General features: G+C 50.0%; 1 protein-coding gene across 6 annotated transcripts in view; it reads right to left on the reverse strand.

Annotated features, from left to right (window-relative positions):
• Positions 1-482: 482 nt before the first annotated feature.
• The window catches only part of GHRH (growth hormone releasing hormone), a 38,427-nt gene continuing 17,129 nt past the window's right edge, over positions 483-21,780 (reverse strand). Inside the window, exons 3-10 of one of the 6 annotated variants that reach the window (XM_063659438.1) lie at positions 20,345-21,214; positions 16,700-17,884; positions 10,016-11,107; positions 6,083-6,184; positions 5,686-5,790; positions 3,518-3,637; positions 2,704-2,727; positions 514-631 (exon numbers count right to left, since the gene is read on the reverse strand). In XM_063659438.1, coding sequence (XP_063515508.1) covers positions 616-631; positions 2,704-2,727; positions 3,518-3,637; positions 5,686-5,790; positions 6,083-6,165 — 348 coding nt within the window. In that variant the 5' untranslated portion in view covers positions 6,166-6,184; positions 10,016-11,107; positions 16,700-17,884; positions 20,345-21,214 and the 3' untranslated portion in view covers positions 514-615. Of the gene's footprint in view, positions 635-933; positions 1,755-2,509; positions 2,728-3,517; positions 3,638-5,685; positions 5,791-6,082; positions 6,185-10,015; positions 12,352-16,699; positions 17,885-20,344; positions 21,215-21,780 lie in introns of those variants that run through there. The other 5 variants (XR_010125205.1, XM_063659439.1, XM_063659440.1 and 2 more) reach the window with 5 other exon arrangements.

A 21,780-nucleotide genomic window follows, 5' to 3' on the forward strand; every position in this document is an offset into this window, starting at 1 on the left:
CAGAGGTTGTGGTGAGCCAAGATCATGCCATTGCACTCCAGCCTGGGCAACAAGAGTGAAACTCTGTCTCAAAAAAAAAAAAAAAAAAAGTTTGTTGAATCAATAAGTGGTATTGCTTATAGAAGAGCAAATCACACATGGGTGAAGGATGACTTTGATCAAAGTTAGTTGAATGTGGTTAAGAGCTGGTTCTGAGTTGGACTTGCCTGGATTTGAATCCTAGTGCTCTCATTTGCCAGGTGTGACTGTGGGCAATTTGGTTACACTTTCTGTGCCTCAGTTCCTTGTCTGTGAAAGGAGGAGGATGCCAGTACCCTCCATCAGCCTGTCTAAGGAGCATATGAGATTCTATGCATGAAGCTGCCTGGTTTGCACTCTGCGTGCTTGGTAAATGTTAGCTTTAAAAAAAATTATACCTCGTAATACCACTTTGGGAAATGTAACTATGTAAAACACATAAAAAATTAGGCTGAAGAGAAAAGAACATTTAAATGCACACCGGTATGGGGGAATTTTATTGTATTTACAAAGGAAAAAGTGGGTCAGAAATGAAAGAGGATTAACTGGATCCAGTTGCGTTTGGGCTACAGGTAGCCCGGGTCACAGGAGGAATCTTCATCCCTGGGAGTTCCTGCTGCAGAAAGAAAGATCAAGCTCAATCCGGGGAATTGAAGTAAGGGTGGCTAGAGTGGGATGCATGGAACCAGGGTGACGGGTGCTCCCGTGGCAGGAGCTGGCCTTTTGGATTCCAAAAGAGGCAGTGTGGGGTGGAGGGAAGGATGCGCAAGCAAGCGTGCCAGCAAGGTGAGTCCCAGGCTTAGCCCCTGCTCTCTGCTCTGCCAGCCAACTCCCACCGAGACCCTGGGCCAGTCACTTCCCCTTGAAGAAGCTTCCTCTAATCCCCAGACAGGCTCAGCGTTCTCCCAGCCTCACCATCACCACTCCCCAGCATCTCTTCCCACTCATCACAGTGAAGTAATTGACTGTACAAGAATGTGTCTAGTTCCTTGCTGCTTCGGTGCGTTGTGAATTCCATGAGAGCAGGGGTCGCTGCCGTCCTGTACCCTGCTATGCCTCCGGTCCAGAGCGTGGCATGTCATAGTCACTGGATGGTCTTTACAGGGGTGGGAGGATGGCTAAACCCGAGCCTCAGTTTCCTTACAGGGCTGTTACATGGCCACAATGAATGATGGGTGCAAAAGTGTGCCATCTGTCACATGGCTCTACTCTACACTCTAAAGCAGGAACTGATTCCTGCTCACCAGTGATATCCTGGTATTTGCAGCAGTCGAGCTGGAGGGGGAACAATGGCTGTAGCAGCCTTCGGGGCCCTTCCTGCCAGCTCTGCAGGCTCTATGATTTCAATCTCCGTGAAGCCTCTGGCTTTTAACTTGCGGGAACAAAGCCTGCATTCTTAGGATTAGCCCTCCATGGAGCCATCCACCCTACCGGGGCCTGATGAGAGCCATAGCAGGTGAACAATTACCTAATCCCAGCCTGCGAGGCACAGAGGAGGCATTCTTCTTAGAGATATTATTTTTGAACTCTAGTCTTGCGGACTCTAGAGATGGTAAGAGCTAACCCCTCCTTTCACAGACTCGAAACTAACAAGTGTGTTGCTGTGCCGCTAGTTGCGGAAACAGGCCTGGGGCCCAGGTGTTCTTCCCGCCTCCCAGACTGGTTGTCGCTCCTCCTGTCATCTGCCGTAGGCCTGGTGCTGCTTGTAGGTGGTGAAATCTCTGGGCTGGTGGTGTCTAATCGGGTTGGGAAGAAGGTGAGAGAGGCCATGGAGAGCTCTGCTGGGAACAGGATTTGCTTAATAGGTTGGACCAGAAGTGCCCAGCAGAGCCACACTGGGACCTGCTTGTGCTGGCAGTTGAATCAGGCTCTAGGCCGGGTGTGGTGGCTCATGCCTGTAATCCCAGCACTTTGGGAGGCCAAGGCAGGTGGATCACCTGAGGTCAGGAGTTTGAGACCAGCCTGGCCCGCATGGTGAAACCCCATCTCTACTAAAGGTACAAAAAATTAGCTGGGTGTGGTGGCGGGTGCCTGTAATCCCAGCACTTGGGGAGGCCGAGGAGGGCGGATCACCTGAGGTCAAGAGTTCAAGACCAGCCTGGCCAACATGGTGAAACCCTGTCTCTACTAAAAGTACAAAAATCAGCCGGGCATGGTGGCAGGCGCCTGTAATCCCAGCTACTCGGGAGGCTGAGAATCACTTGAACCCTGGAGGCAGAGGCTGCAGTGAGCCGAGATCACGCCACTGCACTCCAGCCTGGGTGATGAGAGTGAAACTCCATCTCCTACAACAACAACAACAACAACAACAACAACAACAACAAATCAGGCTCTAAACCCCAGCAGAGTTTCTCCAAACAGCCACGACATTTTTGGGAAACTTTGCCCATGAAGTGGGGGCTTTGTGCAAAGAAGTTCCAGGGGAAGCAAAACAGGTCTGGGCCTGCCAGTCCCTGACTTGGGGCCAGCTGCCGCCTCCTCTTTGCCTCACTTTTCCTCCTCTGTAGACTCCCAGGAGAAACGTGAGGGCCAGTGAGCTGGGGAACGACAGTCATCACGTCTCTCGTCTGCTGATTGTGTGTCTGCACACACTCATCTACCACAGGGTGTGGGAGGGCTGGTCTGTCTTTGGCTTGATAGTTTTTTGAACTTGGCAAGGGATCCAGAGCATGCCTGTCAGTTCACCTGCAGCCGAATCCTTGGGGACACCTGTTAAAATTCAGATTTCTGGGTCGTATCATGGAACCATTCAGTGAGTAACATTTTTGGGCGTGGACACTGAGCCTGGCCTCTGGCTCCACACTGGGATATAGCCATGGATAAGATGTGGTCTCCATCAGACACTTTCCAACCTTCATGACTAAAGAACTCACCTAATATTGATTGATTGATTGATTGATTGATTGAGATGGGATCTCACTATATTGGGCAAGCTGGTCTCAAACTCCTGGCCTCCAGTGATCCTTCCCCATCAGCCTCCCAAAGTGCTGGGATTATAGGCATGAGCCACTGCACCCGGGCACTTCCCTAGTTCTTTTTTTTTTTTTTTTTTTTTTTTTAGACAGAGTCTTGCTCTGTGGCTCAGGCTGGAGTGCAATGGTGCGATCTCAGCTCACTGCAACCTCCGCCTCCCAGCTTCAAGTGATTCTCCTGCCTCAGCCTCCAGAATGGCTGGGATTACAGGTGTGAGCCACTACACCCGGCTAATTTTTGTATTTGTAATAAAGACAGGGTTTTGCCATGTTGGCCAGGTTGGTCTTGAACTCCCGACCTCAGATGATCCACCCACCTCGGCCTCCCAAAGTGTTGGGATTACAGGTGAGCCACCATACCCAGCCACTCTCCTAGTTCTTAATGTCTGTCAGGAGGGTCCTTGTTCTTGGTTTGTTTGGCAGAGCCCCATACCTTCAGAGAGGAGTGGATTTTTTCCTTTTCTCAGCAAACCACGGGGTAGGAAGCCCTGAAGTCCCTAGATGCACACATGCACACACACCCATACCTGTGCTTCTGCAGCAGGGCCACCAGGATGCTCTCCAATTCCATTTGCTTTTGTTCTGCCCACATGCCGTCTACCTGGCGGCCAAGCCGTGCCCTTGCTCCTCGCTCTTGGTTGCTCTCTCTGTGTGGTTAGAAAAAGAGAACTAGTTCCTATCTGGGTAGGATGTGGAGAGGCAGGGGTATATCCCTATGCCTATTTCAATATCTGGTGTGGACTCTTCTACCCAACTGAATTAGATTCAGCCACACTTAGGGAGGCAGTATATATAGTAGTGAAGAGCACAGAAGTACAAGTGTACACAGTTGCAAAACGTCTCCCAACAGATTATTAATTATAGAGGGAAAAATAACTTTATAGAGGAGAAACCTAGCAGACACCATGTTAACCAACTGATCGAAGTTACCATCTACCAATAATCCACCAATAATGGCACAAATTGCCATCCTGTGCCTCCTGATACCAGGCACTGAGAAGGACGCAACACTACTTCTGTGAATGCATCACCTGATTCCTCTAATCATCATTAGAGGAATGCATCCTCTAATCATGGGGATATGTCTGGCAAATTCAACATGAAGGACATTCTATAAATCATTAGCCTTTACTAATCAAAACTGTCAATGTCATGAAAGACTGAGGAACGATTCCAGATTAAAAGAAACTGAAGGGACATGACAACTAAATGGTATCCATGATCCTGGATTGGGTCCCAGATCAGAAAAAGAAATAATTGTTATAAAGGACATTTTGGGACAACTGGTAAAATTTGAATATGGATTATAATTGATAATTATATTATGATTATGTAAGGGGATGTCCTTTGGTTAGGTATTAGGAAACACATGTAGAAGTACCTAAGGGTAAAGGGTCATGATGACTGCAATTTACTCTCAAATGGTTCAGCAAAAATGATAACAATACTTAATGTGCATATGTGTTTCTGTGTGTATGTATCTATACCTAGCTATAGATATAGAGTAAGCAAATGTGATAAAATGTTAGGAATTGGAAGGGTATTTGGAAGTCCATTGTGCTTTTGTTGCAACTTTTTTGTAAGTTTGAGATTTTTTTCAAAGTAAAAACTGAAAAACATACAGGCTATAGAGTCAGGCAGTTTGGCTCCAAACTCTGCCACTCTCTGTGTGTCCTTTAAAAGCTATTAACCCTGGGCCAGGGCGCGGTGGCTCACGCCTGTAATCCCCGCACTTTGGGAGGCCGAGGCGGGCAGATCACGAGGTCAGGAGATCGAGACCATCCTCGCTAACACGGTGAAACCCCGTCTCTACTAAAATATACAAAAAATTATCTGGGAGTGGTGGTGGGCACCTGTAGTCTCGGCTACTCGGGAAGCTGAGGCAGGAGAATGGCGGAACCCGGGAGGCGGAGCTTGCAGTGAGCTGAGATTGTGCCACTGCACTCCAGCGTGGGGGACAGAGCGAGATTCCATCTCAAAAAAAAAAAAAAAAAAGCTATTAACCCTGTACAATGGGGATAAGGGTTGTTATGAAGATTAAAGAAGAAACTAAAAGCTGGGCAAGGTGGCTCACAACTGTAATCCCAATGATTTGGGAGGCCAAGGTGGGAGGATTGCTTGAGGCCAGGAGTTCGAGACCAGCCTGGGCAACATAGTGAGACCCCATCTCTACAAAAAATAAAATAGTCAGTTATGGTGGTGCACACTGGTAGTCCCAGCTACTTGAGAGGCTAAGATGGGAGGGTCGCTAGAGTCCAGGCATTTGAGGTTACAATGAGGCATGATCATTCCACTGTACTCCAGCCAGGGCAACAGACCCTGTCTCTAAAAAAAAGAAAGCAAGAAACTAAGAGTAATAGTAGCTGACACTACCAAGGGCATCCTGTGTGCCCAGCACTGTGCCAAGTGTCTGTAAATGTCCCAGGGCAGAGCCTTTGTTTCTGGCATGGAGTCATGATTAAATGGTAACTACTGCCAGTGTGGCTGCTGTCGGAGTGTAGCCGGAAGAGGCACATGGTAGGTGTGGAGGTAAGCTGAGGTTGAACGCTGGAACCCTTTTGCTATGGGAAGTCCAGAAATGACACTTGCTGTGCCAAGGAAGAGATCTGAATTGGTCCCTGGTCCCCTGTAGGGAACAAGCTCCTGAAGACTCTGCTGCAGGGTGTGGGAAGAAATCACTAGAACTCGTGCTTACCCCTGCTGCCTGCTCATGATGTCCTGGAGCAGCTTGCGGGCGGACAGCTGACCCAGCACCTTCCGGTAGCTGTTGGTGAAGATGGCATCTGCATACCGCCGCATCCTGTGCGGAAGGAGTCAGGGGTCAGAGGGCGGGGTGGAAGCCAGGCGAGAGGACAGTCATGGCTGCACTCGCCATGTCTCTGCAAGATCCTTCTGTTGCCATCTGTCCCACTCATCCCAAGAGAGACTCAAACGCCTCTGAGTGACCTCTGTGAAGCTGTGTCTGCCTCCTCTGCAAGGACGGGCAGTGGGTGCTGCCTGGAGACATAGCCAGGGCCCAGCTGATGGGCTGAGTCTGCCCCATGGCAGGGATGGCTTGGGAGTGGTGGGAACTTTCCCCAGGGGCTGCTTACCTGAGGGTCAAAGGGGGAGGTGGGGAGCAGTGGGAGCTGCTGCTGAGGGTGAGGATCACAAAGAAGAACACCCAGAGTGGCATCCTTCACCCAGGGTGGCACCTGCAGAGTGACAGGAGGGGAAGGTCAGGTATGGCCACAGCCATCGGGATGGCCTTCACTGGCCCAGCCCTGGGCTTGGCTCCATGGCAAGCCTTGGTCCTTGGTTTCTGGAAGCTGTGGGATGGGAAAAAGAACGCAGACGCTGGAAGTCAGACAGACCTGAGTTCACGTTCTGCCTCTGCCAGCCACCTGCTCTGACTTCATTTTCTCCATCTGTAGAATGGGCGTGATGGAGCTCCCTTGCCAACCACATAGGGTTGAACCGAAAACCAGTGATAGTAGGGAAATTTCCCCTTGCCATAAGGCATTAGAAGTAGGATTTGGGGCCAGGCACGGTGGCTCACGCCTGTAATCCCAGCACTTCGGGAGGCTGAGGTGGGCGGATCACCTGAGGCCAGGAGTTTGAGACCAGCCTGGCCAACTGGTGAAACCCCATCTCTACTAAAAATACAAAAATGAGACAGGACTGGTGGCGTGTGCCTATAATCCCAGCTACTCGGTAGGCTGAGGCATGAGAATCCCTTGAACCCAGGAGGTGGAAGTTGCAGTGAGCCAAGATCATCCCATGCACTCCACACTGGGTGACAAAGTGAGACCCTGTCTCGAAAAAAAAAAAAAAAAAAAATTAATAAAATAAATGGGATCCCTTAGCAAGGAATGGGGAAGGTCAAAGAACCTTCTCTCAGTGCCCCTCATTCAACCCTATCCAGTGTGGCAGTGACAGCAGGCAGCAAGGGTAACTGCTCAGCTCTGAGTCAGACAAACTGGAAGTTCAAATCCTGGCTCTGCTGTCATTAGCTGTGTGTCCTAGGACAAGTGGCTTCACCTCTCCGAGCCTTATTTTCCCCGGCCATAAAACCGAGATGGTAACTAGACCTCCTACTTCGGCTCCTGTAAGGATCTGGTGAGGTGAGGTGCCTAAACCAATAGGGAATTCTCTAGAAACCTTTGCTGTGGCTACCTAAGACCAACCCTCTCAGAGGGCACGCTCTTCCTGTTTTAATTTTGTTTGGAGTTGGAGAGAGGGGAGAAGGGCTCTAAGTCTTGCTCCAGACACTTAGATTTCGCTGAAGAGTTTTAGTCCTGGAAGAGACCGAAGAGCCAGGGGAGCCAGTGTGGCGCAGTCATCTCATAGGTCCTGTAACTACCCTTAATTGGGGCCTGCGGACACCATGCTCTGCAATTAGCGGAAAAACAGCCAGCAGGGGACAGAGCCCGCCTCCGCCGGGGCAAGTGCCACTGCTGTCAGCCCAGACCTGCCCAAGCATGGAAACACGGCTGGCCTCGGGGAACTTGGCCACCTAGGAATTGGGTCCCCCCATCTCCCATGGGTTTCTCCTTCTCTCAGCAGGATGTCTACTCCATGGGGGTGTAGATCCATCCAGAGGCCCAGCCAGCCCCAGAGATGGCCAGCACCCCTGCCTTTCCCACAGTCTCCTCGCATGGCTTCCTTCCCTCCCGCTCCTGGGTCCTGCTGAGGAGTTCTGGCAGGCAGGGCCAGCACTGGCAGAACCCACCTTGCTCTCCTGGCCCTCTCAGGGTATCACCCTCCTTTCTGAAGGCACTGAAGTCTCCTCTAACCCAGGGATGCCTTGGGTCCCCAGGCAGCACTCACGGGGTCTGCTCACTGCAGCCTGAGACCCTGAACCTGCAGAGCTGGAGGGAGCAGCAGCCCAGGCCTCAGTGGTCAGCCCCTCCCTCCATGACATGAGCATCCCCACAACACGCACACTGGCCGTCCTCCACTTCCTGCTCGAGTGAGCACTTGCTGCCAGCGAATGACAGGGAGCTCACTACCCCCAGGCCTGGGAGCTTATTTCCAGGTGGTTCTTTATTTATTTATTTTGAGAGAGGGTCTCACTCTGTGGCCCAGGCTGAGGTGCAGTGGTGCAATCACAGCTCACTGCAGCCTCAAACTCCTGGGCTCAAGCAATCCTCCTGCCTCAGCCTCCTGAGTAGCTGGGACAGCAGGCATGTGCCATCATGCCCAGCTAGTTTTGAAATTTTTTGTAAAGATAAAGTCTCGCTATATTGCCGAGGCTGGTTTCAAACCCCCGGGCTTAAGTGATCCCCCTGCCTCAGCCTCCCAAAGAGTTGAGATTACAGGCATGAGCCACAATGCCCGGCCCAGGCAGTTCTTATTGTTAGGAAGTTTGTCTCATCGTGTCAAGCCCAAATCTCCTTCTCCTGAAAATATTTGTTAAGCCTCTACTGTTCCGGTAAGGACTGTGGCTAGAGAAAAGATGAGAACACGGAATCTGCCCCGAGGGCTGGCTGTGTAACATCCGCCTGCTGGGCCGGAGCCTCTGCACCTGCAGCCACACGACTGTCCCTTTAGATATGTTCCGCATGTCTGACTTAAGCCTTTGTTCCTCAGACCAAGGCTCGGCAGGCTTCCGTCCTCCTCATCGCACCATACCACGTCTGGTCCGCCTTCTCCCCACCTGGTCCAGGCTGCCTCTCCAGAAGTGGAATTTCCTAAGCTGGGAGATCTTTGGACGCAAGCAGGGCCCCTTGACAGAAACCACTGCCTTTTCTGTCTCCCAACTGCAGCCTGGCTTTCTTGCCTTCTTTGCTGCTGATCTTTAAAGATTCAGGCAGATCTAGGTCCCCAATCACCTCCCTCCCCTGCTCAGAAGCCCTCAGCTTCCCACTCCCTCCAGAATAAAGCTCAAACCCCTTCTCTTGGCTTAAGCTCTCCCTCTGCCTGCCCCTTCTCCCAAGGGCTGGCACAAGTGATTCCCAGCCCCTGTGCCCTATCAGGCTCCACAACCCATCCTTGCACTCTCCCTCTGGAGCAGGCATCCCCATGCTCCTCTTACAGCCAAGGAAAAGAGCCTAGAGAGGACAAGGACATTTTCCATGGTTCTCCATCAAATTAGTTTTGGAGTGGGCACTTCAGAATGGGCCTCCTCATTCCCAGGCCGGCAGACTTCCTTCCGCTCCATGCTGAAGCCTCCCAGGTACAATGCTCTATTCACAGTATTCCCCATTCACAGGGAGCCTCAGCCTTCATCACCTGCACGTGGGAAAGGGTCTGAAAAAAAGGAAAGCTTCTTGCTCTTTGTTGTTGGGCCTCTGGGGAAGAAAGAACGGGGACAAACAGGAAGACCTGCTTGATTGGCCCCTCCCTATGCACACCCAGTAGTTTCAGGGAGTTGAAACAACCTTATAGGAGGGCAGACTTTGGTGGGGAGGGCAAGTCATAGTAAACACAATACCCCGCTCATTGAAGATAAGGCTCAGTAACTGCACAAGTTAACCAAGAGGCTCAACATTTGCCATAAATCCCGTGCCCCAGGCATAGGTCAAGACCCCACAGCAACCTCTGAACTATGAGAACCGAATCCATGGGTTTGCAGATCCCACTGGATGAAAATGGGAAACAAGAATTATCCAGTGTAGGGTAAGATAAGAATAGAGGTTATGTCACTAAGGATAAAATAGCTCCAGCCTGAGCAACATAGCGAGACCCCATATCTACAAACAAACAAACAAAAACTTATCTAGGCATGGTGGCACATGCCTGTAGTCCCAGCTACTCTGGAGGCTGATGTAGGAGGATTGCTTGAGCCCGGGAGGTTAAGGCTGCAGGGATCCATGATAGTGCCACTGCACAGTAGCCTAAGTGTCACAGCAAGACCCTATCTCAAAGAATAAAATAAAATAGCTGTCAACAGACACATTCCACATGACAACTTAAGGAGTCAAAATTCACTAAATGAAGTGCAGCCGAGCCCAACAGCATTGCTGACAACTCTGATGACTGAAGGCACTCCAGAGTTTATAATCTATCAATATGATCATCGGTTAGCTTCCTGCAGTGCTTACTGATTCTGTGATTAGATGTACTTGAGATTGCCTGGATTCAGGATAAACGGGCACTTGATCTACATCCGTTGGCACCTTTTGCCAGCCTTCATGCCAGGAATGCCAGGAGAATTCTGCAGATTCACCTGCAGCTAACGACAGAGGTCAGGTCTCAGGAACCCAAATTCACAAGGCCATTTTTGAAAACCCAGGGAAAGAACATCTTTAACCTTCATTGAATATTCCCCTTTGAAATTTGAGCACCCCGAAGCATAGACTTCCTGATCTGGTTTATAAACTGTTTCAGCGACAGCATTCCACGTTAAAAGAAATCTAAGTTTTTAACGAGGAAGCATCCTGAACTGTCATTCAAAAGAGTGACACTCCACCTCCTTCCAGAAGGGGTTTGAGGCAGTCTATGGTGAAAGACACAAATACTTCAGGACCATTAAAGCAAGGATCAGGAGACAGGCGTGGGGTAGCGGAGGACGCCAAAGGCAGATAATTGTGTCTAAAACCTGGAGTAAAGAGTGCGGCTGCAATTGAGCAAGAAAGCAAAATGTTATCAATTTCCCAGCAATTACATTGAATCAGTTCTGAGTGATCTATGAGCAGTATTGATTTGCACAGCCACTTGGCTCGTCTCTGATCCATGGCAGAATCCCATCGCCGATAGGAAAATCGAGCCAACTCACGTTTGCCCCCGAAGCCTGCCCACGCACCCTCGAAGGAGCACTGAGACCTCACCACCTGCGACAGACAGCTGGAGCCAGTCCGCCACGCGCCCAAGTTAAGACAAGCCCCAGACGGCACCATCAAAAGCCTATTCCAGAGCTCCTATTGAGGGGTGATTTTATCCAGAGAGGGGCTCAAATGTACTCACCAGTCCATGGGCAAAGAGGATGGCAGTGGGCCTCTTGGACTCAGTGTTTCTGAGTTCGTGAGAAGGTTAACTTTTCTTACCCCCACCCAGCCTAGCCCCCCAGGGCCACCCCTCTCACCTGATGAGAAGATCTCCCTCTGCTCCGAGGCACTGCTCAAATCCAGGGGCCCTGGGCTGGGTGTTTGCTCTGGCAGCCGCCTGGCGTTCCCATCATTTATCCCTTCATTTTCCTAAGCGTTGTCAGCGTCAGAGAATCAATTACCCACAAGTCAACCAAAGGACTGTTTTTAGCATCACATCACACTGACAAACCCTATTGGTGAAAGAGGTTTGGCCCCTTGCAAACTTAGACTCCTGGTAAATTCTCCCTTTATCTTTGACAGGGTGGACAGAATACAAAGTTGTAACATTATTCCAAGAGGATATAGAGAATATATACTGCTATAATAGTGATTGGAGAACTCGGCTGGGCGCGGTGGCTCACACCTGCCATCCTAGTACTTTGGGAGGCTGAGGTGGGTGGATTGCCTGAGCTCAGAAGTTTGAGACCAACCTGGGCAACATAATGAGACCCTGTCTCTACAAAAAAATTAAAAATTAGCTGGGCGTGGTGGCACATAGGTGTAGTCCCAGTTACTCAGGTGGCTGAGGCAAGAGTGTCACCTGAGCCTGGGAGGCGGAGGTTGCAGTGAGCCAAGACCACGCTACTGCACTCCAGCCTGGGTGACAGAGCAAGACTCTATCTCAAAAAATATATTTTTTAAAAAAAGAAAAAATATGTGTTAAAAATAATTGGAGAACTCATAACAGTGAAACACCAAGAGTTTATTGATTCTCCAAGATAAATGTGCCTTTTTAAAAGTTCATATAATTTAGTTTTGTCCCTGTGTAATTTTATTCCACCTTTGGGTAGACAACATTATGAATAAGCGTTATTCTCTCCTTAGTGGGGAATTTGTTCCCTATCTCCCTTGTCGTCCAATTATCAGAATTCTGCACTATTTGATTTACACCCGCTTGGTCACAGGCTGATTTCAACAGCTAGCCTGGGGGCATCCGTCGTCATCTGTCAAGGCAGCCAGACACTGGCAGTTGCCTCAGAGAAGTGTGAAATGAGAGGGAAGAGATGGAAAACCTTGGGAGAGCTGTTGTGTTTCCAGATTTCTCTAGCCTGTAGCTAAGAAATCCTCAGGAATGACATAAAAGCATAGGAAGCAGAAGCTCTGGTTTCCCAGGCGGCCATTGTGGAGGTGCGGAAAGAGCTCCAAGCCTCGAGTCTAGGGACCTGCTGCCTCTCCCAAGCCTGTCAATCATGACCTCTGTGACCCTTAGGAAGTTACTTCTACCTGGCCGGGCGCGGTGGCTCACACCTGTAATCCCAGCACTTTGGGAGGCTGAAGCGGGTGGATCACGAGGTCAGGGGTTCGAGACCAGCCTGACCAACATGGTGAAACCCCGTCTCTACTAAAAATACAAAAATTAGCTGGGTGTGGTAGTGGGTGCCTGTAATCCCAGCTACTCAGGAGCCTGAGGCAGGAGAATTGCTTGAACCCGGGAGGTGGAGGTTGCAGTGAGCCGAGATCGTGCCACTGCACTCCAGCCTGGGCGACAGAGCGAGACTCTGTCTCAAAAAAAGAAAAAAAAATTCTACCCTCCAGGCCTCAGTTTCTGCCTGGAAACTTGAGAGTTGACATAGAACAGCAACTTTCAGACTTTTTTTTTTGAGAGGGAGTCTATCTTTGTCACCCAGGTTGGAGTGCAGTGGCATAATCTCGACTCACTGCAACCTCCACCTCCCGGGTTCAAATGATTCTCCTGCCTCAGCCTCCAGAGTAGCTGGGATTGCAGGCACGTACCACCATGCCTGGCTAAGTTTTGTATTTTAGTAGAGATGGGATTTCGCCATGTTGGCCAGGCTGGTCTCAAACTTCTGACCTCAGGTGATCCACCCGCCTCTGCCTCCCAAAGTACTGGGATGACAGGTGTGAGCCACCACACCCAGCCCATTTTTTAAAAAGTGGCAAAACTCTTTCTTTGGAAACCTACAGAGACAGGTTTTTAATATGGGGCTACTCTGGTTGAAGAGGGGGAAGTGGAGACCCCCCTGCCTATCCCTGAGGTACCTCAATGGGTCACAATTACAAGCCAGTAATTTCCAAGAGTCCCCTTAGCAACACTATTTTGTGGTTCTGCTTCTTAGCCTGCACTGAGCCATGTTCTTGGCATCTAGCAAATACGAGATGTTTCTCACAGAAGCAAGGCTTGGGTGGTATGTCACCTTGCTGGCCAGGATACGAAGTGGTCAGGTCAGGCCAGATCCCCAAGGATTAAGAATGGGCTGATAGTGGCCAGATGCGGTGGCTCATGCCTGTAATCCCAGCACTTTGGGAGGCCGAGGCGGGCGGACTGCCTGAGCTCAGGAGTTCATGACCACTCTGGGCAACATGGTGAAACCCCGTCTCTACTAAAATACAAAAAAATTAGCTGGATGTGGTGGCGTGTGCCTGTAATTCCAGCTACTGGGGAGGCTGAGACACAAGAATCGCTTAAGCCCCAGAGGCAGAGGTTGCAGTGAGCCGAGATGGCGCCACTGCACTTCAGCTTGAACGACAGAGTGAGACTCTGTCTCAAAAAAATAAATAAATAAATAAAAGGCAGGGCATGGTGGTTCACGTCTGTAATCCCAGCACCTTGGGAGGCTGAGGCGGGCGGATCACGAGGTCAGGAGATCGAGATCATCCTGGCTAACATGGTGAAACCCTGTCTCTATTAAAAATACAAAAAATTAGCCGGGCGTGGTGGCAGATGCCTGTAGTCCCAGCTACTGAGAAGGCTGAGGCAGGAGCATGGCGTGAACCCGGGAGGTGAAGCTTGCAGTGAACCCAGATGGCGCCACTGCACTCCAGCCTGGGTGACAGAGCGAGACTCCATCTCAAAAAAAAAATAAAAATAAAAAATAAAAAATAAAAATAAATAAATATAAAAATAAAAATAAATGGGTTGATAGCTTTAAATTAATTATTATTATTATTTTATTTATTTAATTTTTTGGAGACAGGGTCTCACTCAGGCTAGAGTGCAGTGGTGAGATCTCAGCTCACTGCAGGCTTGACCTCCTGGGCTCAAGCAATCCCCAACCTCAGCCTCCTGAGTAGCTGGGACTGCAGTTGCACGCCACCATGCCCAGCTAATTTTGTTTATTTTTAGTAGAGATGAGATCTCACTATGTTGTCCTGGCCAAAACTTAAATATTATTTAAAAAAAAAAAAAGCGCAGGTCACAGCAGCAGGGAGCAGACGAAGCAGTTGGGAGCCCCAGGGCTATGGGCTATTGTACAGTCAGGAAGTGTGGGGTGACTCCTGGAAACGCAAAGTGGGGACCATGCAGAGCTGGGCACCCAGAATGGACGCTGGGCCAGGGCACAGATGCAGGTTACACGGAGTTGCCCGGAGAAGCCATGGGACTCAGAATCCAGCCTCGGTTGAAACTCTGTGCCAGGCATTGTGCTACAGACTTCATGCCCTATCTCAGTTTTCTTATTTGTAAAATGGGAGTGATAGAGCTCAACTTATGAGGCTGTTGGGTGAGGATTATTGTGACATTGCATAAAGGGCAGACCTGGCATAGGGCAGACCTCACAATTTAGCTTTGATAATTGCTGTTCTTGTCATTGCGGTAAATGAGGAAACAGGCACGGAAGGTTACGTGCTCAGCCACAGCAACAGAGCTAGTCAGCAGCTGGAAGAGCTATGACTCAAAACATGTTTTCTGACTTCCTTGCAGCCCCAGCTACTTGGGAGGCTGAGGCAGGAGGATCACTTGAGCCCAGGAGTTGGAGGCTGCAGTGAGCTATGTTTGTGCCTCCGTACTCCAGCCTGGGCAATGGAGTGACACCCTGTCTCTATTGAAAAAAAAAGGAAAAAAAAGTTTTCTGATTTCCAATTTTTTTGCCCCACACTAAGGCCCTTCCTGGGCCTACCAGCTCTAATTTTTTTTTTTTTAAAAGAACTTCAACAGTTTGGCCGGGCACGGTGGCTTACGCCTGTAATCTCAGCACTTTGGGAAGGCCGAGGCAGGCGGATTGCCTGAGGTCAGGAGTTCGAGACCAATCTGGCCAACATGGTGAAACCCCGTCTCTACTAAAAATACAAAAAAATTAGCCGGGCCTGGTGGCATGGGCCTGTAATCCCAGCTACTCAGGAGGCTGAGGCAGGGGAATTGCTTGAACCAGGGAGGTGGAGGTTGCAGTGAGCCAAGATCACGCCACTGTGCTCCATCCTGGGCGACAGAGTGAGACTCCGTCTAAAAAACAAACAAACAAAAAATAATTCACGTATCATAAAGCTCACTGATTTTAAGTCTATGGCTCCATAAGTTTTCATACATTTATACGGTGGTGCCACCATTGCCACAATCCTGTTTTGGAACGCTTCTGTCCCTCCAAAAATTCCCTCTAGCCCATTTGCTCTCAGTCCCCACTCCTGCCCCCTGCCCTAGGCAACCCCTAATCTGCTGTCTTACAGTTTTTCCTTTGCTAGGAAATTCCTATAAATGGAATCTTTTATATGATGAGTAAATCATAATAAATCAAATAAAATACACGCTTTTTGGCGTCTGGCTTCTTTCACTCAGCATAACGTTTGACCTTCATCGATGTTGATCCAGGTATTAATAGTTTGTTCCTTTTTATTCCATTGCATGGATGTATGACTGTTTGTTTACCCATTCACCTTGATGGGCATTTAGGTTGATTCCAGTTTGGGGCTACTATGAATTATGCTGCTATGAACTTTTTTTTTTTTTTTTTGAGACAGGGTCTTGCTCTGTCACATAGGCTGGAGTGCAGTGGCACAATCTCGGCTCACTGCAGCCTTGACTTCCTGTGCTCAAGTGATCCTCCCACCTCAGCCTCCTGAGTAGCTGGGACCACAGGCATGAGCCATTGCACCCAGCTAATTAAAAAAAAATTTTTCTTGTAGCAATGGGGTCTCTCTATATTGCCCAGGGTCTCTCTCTATCAAACTCTTGGGTTCAAGTGATCCTCCCACCTCGGCCTCCCAAAGTGTTGAGATTACAGGTGTGAGTCACCCTGCCCAGCCTGCTATGAACATTTCAGTAGGAGACCTTGTATGAACATGTTTTCATTAATCTTGGGTGCGTACCCAGGAGGGGAATCACTGGGTCATATAATGAGGGTTTAGCTTTTTAAGAAACTGCCAGTCTTTTCCAAAATGGCTGTACCATTGACCTTCCCCCCAGCAGCGATGGGGGTCTGCCCCCAAATTTCTTAAATGAGCATTTATTTCCTCATCCCACAAACCCCTCTTAGGCAACTAATTAGGCCCACGTAGAGCTTGCTGGATTAGCTGTCCATCTCCGAGGGGCTTGGTCCCTTTTCTGCAGTTAGGGGAGTGGGGTGGTCCTCTCCCCTCTGCATAGCATCTTCTGGGTGCTATGAGGAACGTAGAGTGTTTGGACACAGTGCTTGTCTTCAAAGAGCTACAGGAGGAAGCTGAATCATTACCTCGGGCAGGTAGATCCAGAGAGGGACACAGTATCAGCATAAATGCAGAGAGGGACACAGTATCAGTATAAATGTTCCAAGAATCGAGAGAAGGGAGAAGTCATGTAAACCCAGGAGTTCATCGTCAGACAGGAGTAGGGAGAAGCTTAAAATGGGAGCACAGGTTTAGGGGGCAAATGGATTTAGATTTGAAACCAACTCTGCCATTTGCCCCATGTGAGATTCTAGGCAAGCTCAATCCCTTAATCTCTCTGAGCCTCAGTTACTACATGTGTACAATGGAGGTGATAAGAATTACCACTCCAGGTTGTTGTGAGAACCAGAAATATGCTTGGCTGGACGCGGTGGCTCACACCTGTAATCCCAACACTGGGAGGCAGAGGCAGGCAGGTTACTTGAACCCAGGAGTTCGAGACCAGCTTGGGGAACACAGCGAGAACCCTGTCTCCACAAAAAGAAAGAAAGAAAAAGAAATATGCATGTTGGTGTCTGATATGTGAGTGTCTTGGCAAATGGTAGCAGTTATTGTAGTTTTTCAGAGCTGAGCTCTGAAAAAATGGGCAGCTTGGTGGCAGCCTGGTGGCGGGGAGGGCTGGGAGCCATCTTGGTGACAGGCTTTATTTGCAGTAAATTCTCAAACCCACTGAGAAAGAGCATAGTGCGGCGGGGGGTGGGGGAGGATGGGGAGCCAGAAAGAACCCAGAGAATGAAAACCCAGCCCCTTCCACCGATTCCCACCGCCGCCTTGTCCTTGTCCTCCAAGTGATGATGAGAACGCCTCGGTGGCCGCCCAGCTCACTTTCCCAAGACGTGTTTTAACCCAGCGTTAATTAGTGATTGTGGCTGCATCTAGGGCTGGGGGCTTGAGCTGAAGAAAGAAAGTACCCCAGAGAAAGGCAGACTTTAGAAGGCCCCAAAAGGCTGGGGCAGTGAGGCTCTGCGGAGAGGGAGACAAGCCGTGCATTTGTGTTGCAAATTTCCAGTGTGTGCAAGCCAGCCATTCAATGAGGGCGATGCTACTGGCAGCCGGCATGGGGGTGGGGAGGGAAAGGAAGTCCACAAAGGGGGCCTGTCTGAGGACCTCAGACCCTGCTTTGTAAAAGCTGCTTTCATCCCCCTCCCTGGTTGATGGCAGTGTTCCCAGTCCAAGGCCACTGTGCAAGGATGCAGAGGCCTGGACCCCAGACTCCCAGATTCTCTTGACCCTCCCCACTTGCCCTTCTAGGTCTGTTTTTGTGGCATCAGCAGCAGCAGGTGTCTGAGTGCTCCCGGGTACTGTGTCAGAGGAGACCAGGTTTAAGTGGTGTGGGCTTGCTAGGTGGCTTCAGGCAAAGTTACTTAACCTCCCTGAGTGTCAGTTTCCTCTTCTGTAAAATGGAGATGATGTGGTCCTTTCCCCTGCTTCACAGGGTCCTACCCAAACGGAAGGGCCTGTGATTGGATGGCAGCTCAGAGCTTCATTTCTTTCTCAAAAAGTCTGCACCTGGGAAAGTCATTAGAAGAGCTCTTTTAATGAAGAGATGAGGTTGATTGTACTTAGCAAATCAATGAAGCAACTCTGGGTTCCTTGGAAATGTTTCTCCCATGAGTATTTTAATTTTTTTTTTCTTTTGAGATGGAGTTTAGCTCTTGTTGCCCAGGCTGGAGAGCAATGGCATGATCTCAGCTCACAGCAACCTCCACCTCCCAAGTTCAAGCAATTCTCCTGCCTCAGCCTCCCCAGTAGCTGGGATTGCAGGCATGCACCACCATACCCGACTAATTTTGTATTTTTAGTAGAGATGGGATTTCACCATGTTGGCCAGGCTGGTCTCAAACTCCCAACCTCAGGTGATCCACCCACCTCAGCCTCCCAAAGTGCTGGGATTACAGGCATGAGCCACCGCGTCTGGCACTAATTTTTTTTTTTTTAAGACAGTCTCGTTCTGTCACCCAGGCTGGAGTGCAGTGGTGCAATCTCTGCCCACTGTAACCTCCGCCTTCCAGGTTCAAGCAATTCTCCTGCCTCGGCCCCCCAAGTAGCTGAGACTATGGGCACAAGCCACCATGTCCAGCTAATTTTTGTATTTTTAGTAGAGACAGGGTTTCACCATGTTGGCTAGGCTGGTCTTGAACTCCTGACCTCAAGTGATTCGCCCGCCTCAGCCTCCCAAAGTGCTGGGATTACAGGCGTGAGCCACTGCACCTGGCCCATGAGTATTTTAAACATTCACCTTGCTTGGAATCTTTGGGCCTGCCACAAGTCAATTAGGCACGCTAACCAGGTTGTTTTTTGAGTTGGTAGACTTGGAGCAGGTGCCAAGCCTGCTGCATAGGAGGCTGTCCCCAGCTGATCCTTGGGTAACCTCTCCCTGGTGAAGATCTGGCCATACTTCAAAAGCCCCCTTGGAGGCCATCTCTCCAAGAAGCATTCTCCCTCCCTGGCCTTGCCTGTAGTTGAGTGATTTTATAAGTTTATATGCAGAAAATTGTCTCCTTTCCTGAGACCCTTGGGATGCCTGGGACCAAATCTTTGAGCCCTCTAAAACTTTCTAATCAAAGTGTGGCCCGTAGACCAGCAGTATTGACAGCACCTGGGGGCTTGTTAGGAATGCAGAATGTCAGGCTCCACTCGGGACCAATTGTATCAAAGGCTAAAATCTGTGAGGATTCTAAAGGCATCAGGCACCCTGGTGTCTAAATGCCCAGGATTCTGATCAGGTAGGAGGGCCATGGCCTCAGACAGCCGGGAGATGTCGCTGTTTCCCAGTCATTGGAGTTGTCAGGTTTTGCTACCAACGCCAGAGGCCCCGCCTGTGGGGCTTTGTTCGCTGTGAAATCCCAGGACCACGAAAGGGTCAGGTCAAGTTTGTCACGCCACCTTTTCGTCGGCCACTCGACCTGCCCCTCCTCCCATCTCTCCCTGACCATTGCTGCCCTGGGTTCTCAGTGATGCTTCCAGACAGGGAAGACTGTGTGATCCCCAAGCCCAGCCCTGCCCCAGGATCTCAGGAGAAAGTGCATCCGGCCAGGTGCAATGGCTCATGCCTATAATACCAGCACTTTGGGAGGCTGAGGTGGGTGGATCACTTGAGGCCAGGAGTTCGAGACTGACCTCGGCAACATGGTGAAACCCCATCTCTACAAAAAAATACAAAAATTAGCCGAGCATGGTGTCATGCGCCTGTAATCCCAGCTACATGGGAGGCTGAAGCAGAAGAATCACTTGAACTTGGGAGGCGGAGTTTGCAGTGAGCCGAGATCATGCCACTGCATTCCAGTTTCGACAACAGAGCAAGACTCTGTCTCGAAAAAAAAGGAAGTGCATCCTACAGAGTCTCCCTCAGCCTGGCTCATCAGGCAAGAAGAGCTCAGACCAGCAAGGAGGGAGTGTCAACAGAGAAGACCCCCCTTGCTTGGAATCTCTGAGTTGGGGGATCTTAGTGACAACAGGACCTGCAGACACAGTGAGAAGAATTCCCACGATTTGAGTGTCCACAGGCAAAAGTCAAGGCCTGCTTGGGACTTCAGCTTCCAGTTTCTACTTTCCATGTCTGGAGCCAGGTTATCTCATGGTCTAACTTCCCCTCTGTGGTTACAGTGCAGTTAAAGGAACCCTAATAGCCTTGACTGAAGCAAACTCAGGTTTGAGTCAGGGCCAAACGGCCCTCACTCCAGACTAGAAGCGGAGTCACTGGGGTTTCCCTCTAGGGCCTGGAGCTCCCACTCTCTGGGCCTTTCCCACCCTGCCTGGTTTAGTCCCTGAACACCCAGGCCACAGAGCAGAAGGAAGAGCAGCCTCCACACCCAGGCCCCTAGCTCCTGACTCCCCAGTGGCTGGGCCCTGTTGAAGCTGGAACCTCCTCTAAGGCCCAGAACCTGGAATCCATGGCTGAGACCTGGCTCCCTGCCTAGCTCCTGTCCCCCCGGGGTCAGCCCCAGTCATCACCACCCAGTGACTCACCGAGTCTAGCTGTCCTGGATTTCCGCAGTCTAGCAGTAACATCTACATGCCAGTCACGTAACATACATGATCTCATCTCATTCAACAACCTTGAGACTTAGGAACACATAGTGCTCTCATTTCATGGTGGAAGAAGCTGAGTCTTGGAGATATTGGGTAACTCGTCCAATCTCATACAGATGGTACATGGAGAGGCCAGGGTTAGGAGCGGGGCTTGCCTGCCTCCAGACAAGCTCACCTGTCCCGGAACAGTGCTATCCCTGACCCTGCCTCAGCAGCCCAGGGCTGATTTCTGCCAGATTGATTTCCCATGAATTGGTATCAGCAAGGTCTCTGTGGGTCCTGGGAGGTGGAGTGATAAAGGTGACAAGTGAGGATTTCTTATAGCAATGACAAGGACACTGCAATGGAAGATGGCACTGCACTTTACATTTGCACTTGTCATGGTGATAGTGACATTTCTGATTAACATCAGAACTATGGTCTGCTGATTTCACCCGTGAACTTGGAGCCAGAAGTCCCAGGATCCATCTGATCTCTGACCCAATTCCCACGTCCTTCAGGTGAGAGATGGTCCCAGGCATGCACAAACATTCCAGAATATTAATTGATGATGAAAAGTCATCATGAATTTATTGGCATATTTTGTCTTTTATTCCTGTCTCCTTCCATCCTTTGATAATTTATCCACAGATATCGATGTAATAATACCCATCAGGTGCTAAGTGCTGTGTTTGGTGTCCAGGAGCCAAGGAAGAGTAAAGCACAATTCAAATGAACTGATATTTATCAAGTGCCGCTATGTGCCATTCACCGAGTTGGGGGCTCCAGGCATTCTGTGGACTTGCTTTGGTGCAATTTTCATCCTAGCTAGATAAGTGGGCAAACAGATAATTACACAGTGTGATCTACACAGTCTATAATCGAGGTACACACAAGGAGCTGTGGGAGCAGAGTGGGTGGGGCCTTCACCCTGCTAAGGAGCAGGAAAGGCTTTGCCTAGGATGTAACTTTTTTTTTGGGGGGGGGTTTGGGGCACAGGGTCTCGCTCTGTCGCACAGACTGGAGTGCAGTGGCACGATCTTGGCTTACTGCAAACTCCGCCTCCTGGGCTCAAGAGATTTTCCTGCCTCAGCCTCCGGAGTAGCTGGGATTACAGGTGCGCGTCACTACCGCCCGACTAATTTTTGTATTTTTAGCAGAGATGGGGTTTCACCATGTTGGCCAGGCTGGTCTTGAACTCCTGACCTCAAATTAATCCATCCCCCTCGGCCTCTCAAAGTGTTGGGATTACAGGTGTGAGCCACCTCGTCTGGCTCCTTTTTTTTGGAAACAGGGTCTCACTGTCACCCAGGCTGGAGTGCAGTGGCATGATCTGGGCTCACTGCAACCTCTGCCTCCTGGGCTTGGGTGATTCCCCCACCTCAGCCTCCTGA

The sequence above is a fragment of the Pongo pygmaeus genome, chromosome 21 (genome assembly GCF_028885625.2).
Source record: "Pongo pygmaeus isolate AG05252 chromosome 21, NHGRI_mPonPyg2-v2.0_pri, whole genome shotgun sequence".
Lineage (NCBI taxonomy): Eukaryota > Metazoa > Chordata > Mammalia > Primates > Hominidae > Pongo > Pongo pygmaeus.